At 52.8% G+C, this 14,371-nt stretch overlaps 1 protein-coding gene and 1 long non-coding RNA gene across 6 annotated transcripts in view; one reads left to right on the forward strand and one right to left on the reverse strand.

Moving 5' to 3' along the window:
- EBF2 (EBF transcription factor 2) overlaps positions 1 to 9,584 on the reverse strand; it is a 207,922-nt gene extending 198,338 nt beyond the window's left edge. For 2 of the 4 annotated variants that reach the window (XM_001927186.8, XM_084997724.1), the window contains exons 1-5: positions 9,128 to 9,584; positions 6,504 to 6,660; positions 5,434 to 5,497; positions 5,120 to 5,175; positions 4,537 to 4,610 (exon numbers count right to left, since the gene is read on the reverse strand). In XM_001927186.8, the coding sequence (XP_001927221.3) occupies positions 4,537 to 4,610; positions 5,120 to 5,175; positions 5,434 to 5,497; positions 6,504 to 6,660; positions 9,128 to 9,258 (482 nt within the window). In that variant the 5' untranslated portion in view covers positions 9,259 to 9,584. Of the gene's footprint in view, positions 1 to 1,627; positions 1,837 to 4,536; positions 4,611 to 5,119; positions 5,176 to 5,433; positions 5,498 to 6,503; positions 8,848 to 9,127 lie in introns of those variants that run through there. The other 2 variants (XM_084997725.1, XM_084997726.1) reach the window with 2 other exon arrangements.
- On the forward strand, positions 5,759 to 10,791 carry LOC146396458 (uncharacterized). Of its 2 annotated transcripts, none has more exons than XR_014828397.1 (3): positions 5,759 to 7,724; positions 8,518 to 8,917; positions 9,138 to 10,449. It is a non-coding gene; the product is annotated as an uncharacterized LOC146396458 (long non-coding RNA). The 2 variants fall into 2 exon arrangements; XR_014828396.1 differs by having other exon boundaries at positions 7,587 to 7,724; positions 8,570 to 8,917; positions 9,138 to 10,791.
- Positions 10,792 to 14,371: the final 3,580 nt, after the last annotated feature.

Below are 14,371 nucleotides of genomic sequence, written 5' to 3' on the forward strand. Positions count from 1 at the left end.
GGAGAGATGCTAAGAAAACTGTCATCAAATAGGCAGAATGAGGTTTTAAGAAATTTAATCAAATTAGTAGGAAGTAAAAGCAAAACTGTCTCAACATTCTTAAATACCAGAGTTTGCCACTGGGACTCTCTGAAATAATATTTTGCTTTTGAAATTATATTAGGTCTTAACTTTTAAAATTTCAGTCCATCCCATGATTAACACCAATAAAAATGCTGGCCAGCTGCTCTCCCACCGTCCACCTTGTCTCTCTTCCCGACTGCCTACACTTTTCGCCTCTCACCTCTCCTATTTCTACTGCTTATGTCAGCAGGATACCTTTGCAGCTCAGGCAAACCTTTTTTCTTAGCAACACAATTTCCAAAAGCCTCTGCATGCTTGTTATTTACGGACCTTCTACCTCGACTCCCCTGCAATATCATCCGCATGTCAACCTAACCCAAACCTGCGTGTGATTCTGGGTACAATTTCATTACAAGAGAACACCCTCTGACTGGGCCAGTATGTTTAGTTTGAGAAAGAAGGAGTCTGAGGAGGCTGAGTAAGTTTGCAAAATTGTTCAACTGAATTCAGCTGCTTTCCATGGGGACTTTCTCTGGAGGAAAAGAAAAACAGATAAAAATGTAAGGCTGGTGCCAGTGAAATACAATGTGGGGAATTAACTCTGGGAAAGAAATGATAGTCAAAGAAAAATGCAGAGAAATGTGAGGAACCAAGCTTGCATTTTTCTAACAGGAACATATTTAAGTATCATCTCTAATGTGAACAGCACAGAAAAGATGTAGCAGAAAAGATGCTGGACTATAAGAATGAGGGTATAAAAATTACAAGAGTGGGCCATAATCACCTCCACTGGAGCCCTTCATAAAATCTCTCTGGGTTGGCCAAAGCTAATCCTTTTGCTTCCTTTCTTTTTTAAAAAGAAAAGGATCTCATCAAGATGTCCTAGTTAGTCTTTTCTTGGTGTCTTAAGTGACAGTCTTCATACCCGCAACAGCATCCGAAGGAAAGTGAAGCCAAAAGTGCACATTCATGAACCCACATTCCCCAAACAGTCACCTTGGGATCAGGGATGTGGGTCGTTGACATGAAGGACTGGGTCCCTGAAGGAGCCAGATAACCAGCTCACATCTCCCTTCCCTTTGCTGTAAGAGACAAAGCCTGAGTGACCAACTTCAGGTTCAGCTACTTTAATTCAAAGGCTGCTCAGACTTATTTTCTAAGAAGCAAGTCTCTAAGCCCAAATGCATTTTTACAAACTGAACCAGACTTCTAAAAATAGGAAAAGATGGGACACAAAGAGTAGAGGAAGCTGAACTTGGTGCTAGGTTAAGGTTTTGTCCCTAACTACCACAGAGAGACTCAGAAGTACTCTCTTTTCTTTTCCTCTAATGAATGAAAATGAAACCTCTTCCTCTGCTCCTCACTCAGCCTTGTTTGGGCTTATTTGACTCTGGTCCTTATTTGGAGAACCTTTTACCTGAAATCCTCCTCATTTTACAGGCCTCTAACCCCACCCCCACCCCCGTCCTTCTGAGGTCTTTGGAGAGGAAAACAGACAAAATAAAACCAGTTGGGGATGGGAGGTGGGTAAGATGAGAAATTTTATCCCAATCTTGAATCTTACCTGCACTTTTCAGAAAGGGACCGAGATGGAGGATAAGTGAAGAAGAAGAAGAAAAAAAAAAAAAAGCCCCACCTATGGACACAGGGTGTCCGGTGGGCCAAACTCCTGCTCGAGGCCAGCCAGGCTGCCCTTTCCCCTCCAAAATCGTTTTTAAAATTCAACCCTCAACTTTCAAAAATCTGTCTCTAATTTCAAACTCAAATAAGCGCACAGCATGGTGGCTTTTGTTTTGTTTTCTTCTCCCCAACTCCTCCCTGTGATTGCATAACAAAAGTGTCTAAATTCACACCATCTGGCCGATAAAGACACTGGCCCCACTGCCCGGCTGGCCTATCTGATTAGGGCTCTGTCTAGCCTGCGCCTTGTGGCGAAAAGTCACAGCTGTGGGGTTTGCTCGCGCTCAATACAACTCTGTTATTAGCCAGCTGTAGGCCTTGAGACGACTTCTGTTCAAATTATAATATCTTTTAACCCTCTGAGCATTGAGGGCACGGGGTGGCTGGCAGCGACATAACAACTAGATTTCTCCTTGCTAGTAATTGGCAAAATGAACTAAAGCAGGGAAGAGGGAAGCAAAGAAAATTGGGTAAGGGAGAAAAAAGTTACACCTGAAAGAGATTTCATTGTGTTCCCCCTTAAAAGCTAAACGCCAGTTTATAAGCTTTTCTGCTAAAGGTTACAGAACACAAAACCATCAGGGAAATTCCCAGGTATGTCCAAGAACATAACGCAAGTGAAACGATGTGTGTGCGGTAACCACTGAAAAACGGGGCGTCTGATTCATCTCCAAATCCTTGACTATGATAACGAACTCTTAAAATGTGGGGGAAGGAACTTTTTTCCCTTACTGGAGAGTCAACCTGCTCTGACTGATAGATGGAATGGGAACTTCCCTTTCAGATGCATCCAGTATTTGCCATCAACCCAGCTCATCTCCCAAACACACACACACACACACACACCAGACACAGTACTCATCCAGTGGATCATTTATTTGTCCATAATTAATATTTGTTTTAGATTCTGGTTTGGGAAGAAAATAAGGTACCTTCCCAGGTCTCAAATGCAGAGAAGTTACAGTACATTAAATTTTTATATTGTGTTACTAATGCAGACTAAACTAGAGGCTTTAAAAATTGATGCTGCTACTTAAACAGCATAAAATGAGGAGGATTTGATTGGGCTTAAAAATAAAAATGTCAGCCTTAACTACAGCTGGATGGGGCGTGCAAGTATTATTTAAAGTAATAGGTATAATTCGTCAGACAATGGGCCAGATTTGGCTGTTGTTTTCTTTTCTTTTAAGAAGATAATCTCTCCAAACAAAGACATTTAAAAGTAGAAAGAAGACTAAAAAAAAAAAAAATCCATCCTTCAATTAGCCAACCAAATCAAAGTGTTCTGACTATTTAATCTAGGTATTACATGCAAGTTCATCTTGGAATTGTATTTTCTTTCTGAGAGAATCTGTCAAGGGGCCCCTGGGATAATGGAGCAGCTATCTGCTTACTCCATCGCCCTACGCCTCACCCAGCTACTCAGGCCAGGATTCCCCTCTGCTGAGGCCACTGGCAGAGTTGAACTTTGCATTTGGCAAAGTTTGTTTTTCTAATACTTGGTCAAAACCAAAACAAACATGTCTGATTGTTATGGTTTCTTCCTGACTGGGCAGGGAGGGAGCCTGGGGCTGCCGGGAGCTGCCGGTTAAACAGTCCAAACTAAATCACACGGGGCCTGCAATTACCCAAGGCTCCTAAGTCTGGAGGTGAAAGACATTCACTGAAGCAACAGCAGGAGTAAGGAAGAATGGAGGCTTTCTCTCTAATCAGAGATTTTGGAGGAAGAAAAAATGTGTATGGAATAAACACGTAAAATTTTATAGTAAAATAACCACCTCTTCCCAGAGTTTCCTTTCTGTAGCCTTCCTCCTTTGCTGTGGGATCCCCCATGCCCAGCACATACTAGACACTCAATTAACATCTGTTAAAAGAATAAATAAGTATATGGATAAATTTCTTCTCTCTCTCTCTTTTTTTTAATGTTCTTCCAGTAAAGCAGAAGCAAAGACTCAAAATGGAATGTCCTGGTCTGGGGAAAGAAGATGGAGAAAGGTGTAGGAACTCGGTAAACTGTACTTTTCAGAACTTGGCCATCAGAATCCAGCTGTTGCTCCAAACCCCGGATCTCCCTACCCGGTCCTCCCCCCCGCCCCGTTCCTCCCACCCACCTACTGGTGGTGAACCCGACTGGTCTTCCTACCCTGTAGTCTTCTGATCTAAGAAAACTCCCTTGGCTCAGGAGATTTAGAAAAATGACATTCCTGGAGAAAGAAAACGCTTCTGCATCACAGACAGGTGCCACAGCTGGGGGACAGGGGATAGTGCCCCCGCGCTTGATCTTTTCTGATGGTCGCCCGCCCAAACTGCAAGTTGTCCCAGTGCTTTGACTCCGGAACTCCACAAGTGGTCCCTCCTGGAAATCTACCCCTAGCGGGCCGGACTGGCAGGAACCAAGCCGTGAGGGCCTTGGACGGCGACCAGTCCGGGGAAAGCACCCCCCCCCCAATCCCAAACTTGACCCTCGGCTGCCCAGCGCCTCCCCGCGCTGCTGCCGACAGCTGCACAGCGGACCTTCGGCGTAGCAGAGGAAACTCCTGAGACTCTGCGGGGGTAGAATCCCGAGCGGCTCTGGGTTTCCTTTTAGAGTCCTAACAGATTTGCTCTTAGAATCTGGAGTTTAAGGAGGAGGTCGAGCCGACCGGCCCTAGCGGCAAGTCCCGGGCGAGGACGCCCTCACTGCGCGCCCGTGCTCCTGAAAGTCAGCGCCGCAGACGCACGCGAGACAGCGCGCCCGGCGCCGCTCACCTGCCCCGCGCTCCAGCAAAGCCCGCAGGAGAAAACGGCTCCTACCTGCACATCACTTCGTGTGTCAGGAGAACTCGGCACATTTCCGGATTCTTATTTTGTCCCTCGTAAGCTATGGGCTGCGAAGAAGGCGGGGGAAGGAAGGGATACGAGGGAGAGGAGGGACAAAGAAAAGGGGACTTTAAAGCGAGCACAAAATCGTGTTTCCTCTCTACCCACCACTTCATCAGGACACCCCGCGGGCGGCACAGAATCTGAGCTGCGGCGCGGTTAACTCAAATGAAACAGTCAAAGAAGTTTGCCCCGGTGAGGACGTATTTCTTGCAAAAGGGAATGTTAGACTCTCCCAATAATTGCTTCCCTTCTTCAACCCTTTGCTCGCCTACCCACATCCCCAGCGTCTCCCCAGCCAGAAAACAAAACAAGGTGGAGAGACAATTGGCGGGACTGAGAGGGAAAAAAATTTTTTTTTCCCAACGTAGATCAGGTGCGAGTTGATGTGAAAGAGCTGTGAAAACGGACCCAGGAAATAGTGAGTTGTAGGGGAGGTCAGCGGAAGGCTAGAGGGGACCGGGGAGAACAGACGGGGCCCCGCAAGAGGTGGAGCCGACTGGCCCGCCAGGCTCACCTGCTTGGTGACTGAGTCGATGAGCCTGACGTACAGGTCTTGCTCAGTGCGGACACCTGCGGAGGAGGCGGAGGGCGCGAGGTGAGAGCGCAGAAGCCCCACCCCGGCCCCTCAAACCTATCCCGCCCGGAGCGGAGTGCCGGCTGAGCCATCTTGCGGGCAAAGACCACCCATCCGCCCCCCTGGTCCTGAGCTTGCCTCCCGTGGCTCGGCCCTCCCCAGACCTGGAGCCCGCCCGCCAGGGACCGCGGCAAGGTCAACTGCCTTTCTTGAAAGAGACAGGTGTGGGCGCCGCGGGCGCGCAGGGCGCTCACCGTTGCTGTAGAGAAGCTGTAACTTGTAGTGGGTGCCGTTGTTGGTCTTCTCATTGCCTTGTTCCTGAAAAGACAGAGTCCCTTGCTTTCCAGGCCCCCAAAATGAGAAAGAGGAGGCGTCCCTACACCGCCTTCCGCGACCTTTACCCCGTCACCCGGCAGCTTTGAGCAGTCCCTCTACCCAGTCCCAGGTCAAAGGGCAGGAGCATCTGCACGCAAGCCAACTTCCAAAACTTTCCAAGGCTCAAGGTCACTTGCCCCTCTTCAACCGGCTGTCCCTCCCCCTTAAAATGTCCTCAGAAGTGCTGCCCCAAGCTGAGGCCACCAGATGAGGTGTCCATGCTACCTTTAAACAGGCTTCACCAGATCCATTGGGCTCTGCCTGTCCTGCAGAAAGGCGAAGGGACCTGCCATTTGCAAAAGCAGCATTTGGCCCTATACTACCAGGACCGGAACCTGGAACCGCAAGCTCAAGAGGAACCTTGGGAAAAGTCTGCTCCCAAGCCCGACTTGCACAGCTGAGGAGACTGAAGCCCAGAGAGGGCAAGAGACTTTCTTCGCCTCACACGTTGTCCTCATTTGAGATCAAATCCAGCCCCCATACCCTAGCTGGGCTGGGAGCAGGCACTGCCTTGATAACCTGAGTGGAAGAGAAGGCAGGGCTGGGGTGGGGAAACAAGGCTGGGCTGTCGGTATCCCTCTAACCCACCCTGCTGCGCTAGCAGGTCCAAAATAATAATAATAATAATAAACCAGAGACAGGAAGCAGTTGGCCTTGAATATAAGTTTAAACTATGTTCTAATCCAAAGGACTCTTGCTCCCCTGTCAGGCCAGGCCCAGGTTCTGCTAATGATCCAGAAGCCCAGTGTGCGGGGCCACAAGTGCCCCTGCAGTGGGAGGTACAGGCGGGAGAAGGTGTAGGGAAATCAACTGATTTAGAGGCTGGGGGTGAGAAGCCTCGATTTATCATCCCTCCTGATGTGAGCGGAAAAGTGTCGGGAGTGACAGATGGGATCTTTAGTGCTTTGCAAAAAGGCAGTTATGAGGGGAAGGGGGGACCTCCGCTTACTTTGTCGTTCTCCACAAAATCTACGAAGGCGGTACGCTCGATCTCCACCGGCTGCCCCTGCCTGTCATAGAGCGCCAGGACGAAGTGGAAGAAGTTGGATTTCCTCAAGTTGGAGGGAGGCTGCTTCTCAAAGTGGGCCCGGGACAGGGCTACTCCGCTGTGCATGAAGAGACACAGAGGGGGGAACACCGGACATGGGGAAGGAGAGAAAGACACGATGTTACTGACGCGCCCACGCAACACTGCAGAGGGTCAAGGGTACCTGTCCGGGGTCCAGACTTCTAGACCCCTAGGGCCTTTTTTCAATCAGAAGCGGGGACTTCTTAGAGGAGTCCCAGGGGCCACGAGAAGGGGGGGCGGGTGGCAGGGCCAATGACCCCGGATGCTGCCACTGCCAACTGTTCCAGTCTCTGGGCATCCCCATGCCCAGCAGCTCAATGTCTGGCCTTTAGTGGAGACCCAAGGAGGGAGACTGCAGACCAAGGCCCGAAGAAGTCCCCCAAGCGGTGACCCAAGTCTTGTCCTATCAGGTTGGCCCCGTCTTCTCCCTCAGGCGGTGCAGTGGCTTGGGTCAGAACTCGGAGATGGGCCCCAGGGTTAGGAGACTCAGCGGCGCCTTACTTTGAAGATGTGACACTTTTCCTTCATCTTCATTGGAGTTACCTGTCTGGCACCACTGCTCACAACAGGCTTTCCTGGGAAAGGTGGTAGCGAGAAGCACCTGGGGGCGGCCGGGAAGCCTAGAGGCCAAGCCTCCTTCCTGTGAGGATAGGCCTCATCTCCTGCTTCCCTTGCTCTTCCAAAAAATTGCGCCCAGAACAGTAGCAGGGCGGAACCCCCCTCGACCTGTCCCAGGGATTGAGAGCCACTTCGGTGGTCTTGATACTGAGCACCCACCCCTAGAACTGCTCAGCTTGGGGGAACCAAAATGCTATTAAGAGGCTGAGAGGGTCTGAGAATCTCCCTGCTCAAATCGCATCTCTGGGCCAAACCCGCTGACTGCTGACCTCAAAAGCCCTGTTGGAGAACCTGGGAGGCGCCCTGGAGCATGTTGAGTATGTACACTCACTTCCCTACTGTCCTGTCGCGGCTGGGGACAAACTGGCCTCTGGATCACATTTACTAGGAGACCCGGACCGGAGCGAACGTGCAGATGGATGGAGTTGATGGGTGGCACTGGGGTCTGGCCCCAGGGCGTGAGCACTTTCACTCTTTGCAAAGGTATGGTATTTTGACTAGAATCCCCTGTCAGACTGCCTTTTCCAACTTTATTGATTTGATCCGGGGAAAGGAGGAAAGTAGGGGTGGTGTCTTTCAGGAGCTTGGCAAGGAACTGCACGGCGGAGCCTTCTCTGCAGTGCTGCCTGGTTTCCCTCGGCCTGCAGCCCAGTGTGTCCCCAGACGGCTGCGGCAAGCCGCCGCAGCGTGCCATCTGCTCGAGGACACTGGCGCGTCCCAGGCTCAGGCAGGAGGGAGGGAGTTGCCGCTTTCCTGGTTCTCTGGAAGTGTGCGACTTTTGCTTCCTCTCCTCCTGGAGTGGCTGCCGGTTCGCTCTACCCGGGACACCTGGAGAAGTGGCCTGTCTAGGAGAGGAATAATTTTTCCGTATGATATCGAGACTTAGAGTGGGATGGCCAGGAGAGCTGATGGAGAGGCCACAGTCGTGGGAAGAAGTTCGTGGGTTCTTTGGGGTCACGGGGCTGTCTCTCGCGGACAGGGTTGTGGAGACCCAGCTCAGCAGCTGTGATAAGGGAGGAGAACCAAAATGTCTTCTTGGGGTGCCAGCCTAGACAAGGCATTTACTGTCTTAGCACGAGGATGCTTAGAAATAGAGTCAACTTCAGGGACTAGCAAAACTAGAGGCCCGTGATCCCTGCGTTTGCCGAGCGTCTCCTTTCTTCGCCTTTTTTCTTCGGCTGCTTCTACTGTTACTTCTCATCCTTTATTTTTAGTTTCTTCTCTCCCCTGACCCCCGCCTCTGTGGGTCTGGTTCACTGTTTTATTTCTGCGCCAGGACCCTCCAGTCTGTCCCCCTCCCCGGCTACACGGCCTCTCTGCCTTCCCAGGCAGGCGCTCCAGCTTCTCCGCTCCTCTAGCGGCCACCGCCACCTGGCCGTGGGTTCCCGGCCTCCAAGAATCTCCCGGCAAGAAGCGGGAGGAGAGGCTCTTGCAAGCAGCGTGGCGAAATCTGGGAGTCGCCGGGAAGCTCGCTCTCCCCCGGCGGCCGCCGCTGCCGGCTCCGGTCCTCACGCTCAGCTCCTAGCCGTCCCGCCTGGTAGGACTAGGGACTGCCCTGAGAGGTAACGGATGCTGCTTTGTAATTTTTTTCCTCGCAAAGTCTAGTCTGTGGGGAAGAAGTATGGGAGAAACACAAACGACCCAGGCAGTTCAGAAACTCGAAAGCTGACTGTAGGGTAAGTGTTCCCCTAACTGCAGCGACCTGCCTGCTGGAGGGTGAGCTCTAAGCGCGCGGGGCCAGGGCTATAGATGCGGGGGATAGAGAGCGAGTGAGAGCAAGAGCAGCGGGGCGGGGGTTGGGGGGGGCACACATAAAGAGACAGTGAGAGCGAGGAGCGAACAAGCGAGAGATTGTGAGCATAATATTTGCGTGGTCGTCTCCTTACCTCTGAGCAGCGACATTGGCGTCCACCACGCCGACGTTCCGGACCCAGGACCTGACCGAATCCATCTCGGCGCCCAGCGATTTCTCTTTCAGAGCTGGTCCTCTTCCTAAGGTATCTTGGATCCCAAACATTTAAAAAGTCTGTTCTACTGGCGCTTTAAAAATGAGTTACAACGCTGTCCTCACGGTTCCCAACGTTGTCACCAAACCGTCACCTCCAAAGCAATCCAAGAAAAGGGATCAAGTGCCGAAGTTTGAGTCTCTCTTGGAAAAGAAATGAAAAAGATGACCCGTCTTTTGCTTCCACGCCTGAGATGCAGACTGATGTAAAGTTTAGGGTATATCCTCCGCAAGTTCAGATCTGCCGCCTCAGGCCCTCCGCCCTAGGTCGCTCGCATCCTTCCAGGGGCAGCTCTGCCTCCAGAAAGTGATCACAATTTTGAAGCATCACCTGTTCTGGGAGAAACAGGAGGAGATTGATGGCTGCCTAATCTCTCCCCTTCCTCCTGGTCCCCCACCCCCCCTCCCTGCTCCTCCCCACCGCTCCAATTTAGAAAAAAAAAAAAAAAAATCCCCAACAGGATCCGTGGTAAAAGGAAGGGGAAGACCCGGAGCCGAGAGGAGGCTGTGGCTGCGAGCGCCGCAGAGCCGGGCTACAGTCGCGCGCCTGCCCCATGAATGGGTTACTACGGCCCGGGCCGCGGGAGGCGGAGCCATAGCCCGATAAGGCGCCTCATTTGCATGGACGCTCGGGATTGGCCAGCGCTGGGCAGGCCCGGCCGACGTCCTCGGGCGGCGCGCGCCACGCTCTGCGTTGCCGGGAGTCCGGGAGGTGAAAGGGGACAGAAAGCTGCGGGCGCTCTGTCCTTGCCCGAACTTCATGTGCGTGCGTGTGATCCGGGCCCGCAAATTCTGCACTAAAGCGGGTTAGCCAGACTCTGCTGGCGGTTACGCGCTAGCTCAGTCTGATCGCGGGAGCGGGAAGCTTCTGTGGATCCTGCCTCTAAATGTAGAATTTTGTTGCCCGCGGGGAGACACGGTCATTCCCGGGGCTTGGGTTCTGAGTGCAGGTTTGTGAAGAAGCGGAGCGTGACCACATGTACTTATGTTTTGTGCAAGCGTTCCCTAGAGCAAACCAGTTCTCTGGACGGCTTTCTCAAGTCTCCTGGAGTTACTCGGTGACGCTCGGATTTTGTGTGCGGTTTACAAGTTGAGAGAGAAGAATATATGAATGAAAGCGGGGGCGGGTGGTGGACGAACGAGGCTCAAGCGCTAGTCAAATAAATAGAGTGTCGGGGAAAACAGTCAAAGAGCTAAGGAAAATACCCCCGGGCGAACGCAAGCGAGAGTTGCACCCGTGCAGATGAGAGGTTGCTGACAGATCGTGGCAGGCTGAATGCGAGAGCTGCTAGGCGTCGTCCCGGGAGCCCCCTCCTTCCCCCCTCCCCCGTTCCCAAAGCCCCGGGGAACCAGCACGGGAGCTGCAGGGAGGCAGCGGGGAGTCCTGGAAACTTTGCCCAAGGCGCGCTGTCGCCGCGGTGCTGGCCGCCGGCTGATGGCCGGGAGGCGGCGTTCGCTCCGCCAAACAGCTGAAACTCTAGACGGCTTTTTTACTACGCCGGGCAGCTCGCGGTGCCTATTAAAAATCCTCCTGGCTGGGTGTTATTTTCTTGCTTCTCCTTTTGTATTCTGATCTGTGCATAGATCTGCTGATGAAATCTAGAACACCAGCGCGAAAACAGATTTGAAGACAATGAATGCAAATCTGTGCTCAAAGACCATCTGCCGTGGAGGAGACAAATCAGCTGTTCCTCAGTTCAAGCGACTGCGCCCGAGCCTCCCGGCCTCATTACCGAGAGGGCCTTGGCAAAAGCCTGTACCGCATTCAGAAGACTTTACCCCCACTTAGGACTCAAATTTGAGGGTGAATTGACTCCTAACCAGATCCCTTAGGTGTAGGTGAGCGCTCACAAATGAACTGCGAGAGTTTGCCGCTAGAGGACATAGCGCCTTGCAACTCGTTTGCCTGGGCAGACAGGAAGCTCGCGCTTTCAGAAGTGCGGCTCTCTTGAGAAAGGCACTGATCCGCGCCTCCACTCTACCCCTGGGGCAAACCGCTACCCGGCTGTGTGGGCGGATCGCGCTCAGGATGCTCAGGTCTTTACTTCGAGCTTCACTTGAAAACCGATGGGGAGGGGGAGAGAGTGTGTGGACCCTCGTTACAAAAACCCAGGTCCAGGGATCTAGGCTGCTGATGGCGGGCGGCTGGGGGGGTTGCGCAGAGAACGTGAAATCCCCGCCTCTGGGTTATGTCAGTTGTGGCACCCCAACTACAGGGCTCTCTGGCTTGGTCTTGTTGGGCAAGAGGGGCAGGGAAGGCTTGAAGAGCGATTGGGCAAAAAAAAAAAAAAAAATGGAACAGGACTGCTGTAAAAGCCTAGTGAGACAGGAGTTGTCCAAAGAAGAAAGAAGGAGGGTGGGAGAAAAAATTGTACGATGAAACTCACTACCTTGTTTCAGCTAGGCAATTCTCTGTTACATGCATATTTTATGGATAATTTCGGCCCCTGCAAAAACTAAGCACCCAGACCCACTCTCTCATTTCACCTACATCCTCATCCTCAGTCTCTGCCCAACGGGCTCCTTGGTGGATAGTGTCGAACTGCCGGTGAACACCTCAAGATGTGTTAAGGAGCACTTCAACTCTGACCAGGAGAGGTACAGACCGCAGCCCCAAGGGGCCAAAGGCAGCGGTGGGCCCCGGCCTGGCCCATACCGTCTGCCCCCCTCGGGCCGTGTTGCCTGGGGTTAAAGGGCAGACCTAGGGTCGAGGTCACTAGCTCTTCCCTCTCGCAACAGCTGCCACCCAAATTATGCCCCTCAGGAAGCGAATGAATTGGTTCTTTCTCCTGGCTCCCTGCTGCCCGCCCCAAACCAGACGGCCGCGCACGGCGGGCGCCCCCCTCCTCACCTCCCAGAAACAAGTTCAGGGGCCGCGGTGCCCCGCCTGGAGACAGTTTTCAAAGCCATGGCCCCAAGGAACTAGGAGCTGGGGGTAGGAGGCCGACGCACCGCTTCTGGTCAACTGCTTTAGGGGCGCCCTCCCCGCCGCCGGGCCGGGCGATCTGGGCGAAAGGCAGCCTCGATGCTGCCGGCTCCGTGGGCTTCGAGCCGCAGACGCCAAAGTTCCCGCTAGGCTGGGACTGGGTTCCCCGGCTGGAACCTGGACGGGAGCAGAGGGGGCCAGAGGAGGGAGGAGCAGCTCTGGGCCCAGCAAGGCAGGGCTTTGGCCTTCAGAGAGCAGGGAGCGTTTCTGCCACCCGAGTTAGGTTCGATTAGATTTGTGCAGGTTTTGGAGAGGGGTGGGCGCAGCGTCGGCCACCCGCGCCGAGGAGGAGCGACGGTTAGCTATGGAGTGAGCGGTGGTGGCTTCGCCTGGAGGGTCTCTCGCATCTCCATCGCCTCCAGCTACCCCCGAACAAACCTTTTCGAACACACCACACAAAACCTTCCCAGAGCCGCGAGGGGGCCCAGCAGGCGCAGCTGCGGCCCGGGGAAGCCCGGCCCGGCAGGGGTGCGGAGCCTGCGCGGGCTTCCCGGGCTCCCGCCCGCCAGCTTCGTTCTACTCCTTGGCGGGGTGGAGAAAAATCGGAGATGAACATTATTAAAATTCCTCCCGACAATCTAGTTACACACAGCCGAGGTGGGGATGATGGTATTCCGTCTTTTACCCTGTCCCCTCCTTTGTTCACTCTTCCCAATGAACTCCCCCCCCCCGAATTTTTACCCCCTCCCTTCATGTTTCACACCTGCACCTCAGGGCAAGATATGTTCGATTTCCTCCCGATTGGTTTGAAGGCCCGTTACCCAGTCTCGCTCGGTCCAGCCTCCTGGGCGCCACCTCTCTCCTCCGGGTCAGAGGTTCCGAGATTTTTCTTAGAAAAATCTCCGGGCCTAGTTCTCACCCAGCGTGACCCTGGGGTGAAATTGAAGGTGTGAGAACACCGCCCCCCGCCCCAGCCCCACAACCTGACCTTCACCCCCCACCCCCAGACACACAACGGCGCCTTCGCTGGGGTCTATGGAACCCGAAGAACGGAGCCTGCCTAGTACCCGGGGAATTAGATCCACAGGGACAGTCAGTCTGGGTTTTGTAAATGAAATAAGTAGCAGTCTCCTAAAGCCTCGCTTAGGGCGTGAATTTTCCAATTTGTTTGTTTTAGTTGGCACCTTTGCTTTTTATGTGTACAAGTAGAACTAGATTTGCTCGCCCTCTCAGAATCCTGAGGAATACTTAGCTCACAATGCCTCCTGAAATAATCCACTGACGCCCACTTCACATTTCAACTTTGCATCATTAAATATCCAACTCCACTAACTCCTACTCCAAATTTCTTACTGAAATTGAACTTGAATGCTCCATAAGTGAGGATTCCCTAGAGAAGGAGGGAAGGAAAAGAAACTACTCTAGTCACTAAAACGCTACAAATATTTCAAGAGGATTCTGCTATCCATACATAACAGAGCCCTTTCAGGACAATTTGGTAAGAATTTAGATTCTCTTCTTGATTTGTTCTTACCTCATGAAGGGGATTTGAGCTGGAACAACTATGGAAATACCGAGGCACCGGAAAATACTTTCTAATAGACACACAAGGTGATAGCCAGGCCAGTCCAAATGGACTGAGGGAGCCAGAGTTGGTTCTCTCCTATCACTCCACAACTCCAGAAAGTCTCTTCCTTCTCTCTCCTCTTTGTCTTCCTCTTCTTTTCTCTCCTGCTCCCTCTCCCCTCAGACCCCTTCAGAAATACCCTTCTATCCCATTCCCTTGTTCCAGGTACAGAGGGGCCAAGGGAGCTGAGGCAGAAAGGCAGAAAGGTCAAGAGAACAAATTTACTGAGAGCAGCAGCCGCCTTTGGGTGTTTGAGGCACAGAAGTTGGAGCAGGGACCCCCATGTGTAAGTGTCAGGTGTGGCCTCCATGCTAACCTGGGATCCGGATTTCCTGGGTGGGTGGGCTGGCAAGTGCATCAGCCCCAAGTTGGGGCTGTGCTGGGGTAAACTGGCTGTTAGCAGTGGGATCTCCGTCACTGCAACATTAAGGCTCAGTGATCTAGGGGCAAACTGAGCCGCACTGAGAGACCCCTTGGAGCAGGTCTCCGTGTAGGTTAGGGCTGAGAGGAAGGTACAAACGAAGGGCGGCAGGACTTTGACCCAGCGCTTCCTAGGAGCCAGGCACCACCAC

The sequence above is a fragment of the Sus scrofa genome, chromosome 14 (assembly GCF_054392235.1).
Source record: "Sus scrofa isolate SSC_HxYL_T2T_F1_AM1 chromosome 14, Sscrofa_HxYL_maternal_Yorkshire_Landrace_v2.0, whole genome shotgun sequence".
Taxonomy (NCBI): domain Eukaryota; kingdom Metazoa; phylum Chordata; class Mammalia; order Artiodactyla; family Suidae; genus Sus; species Sus scrofa.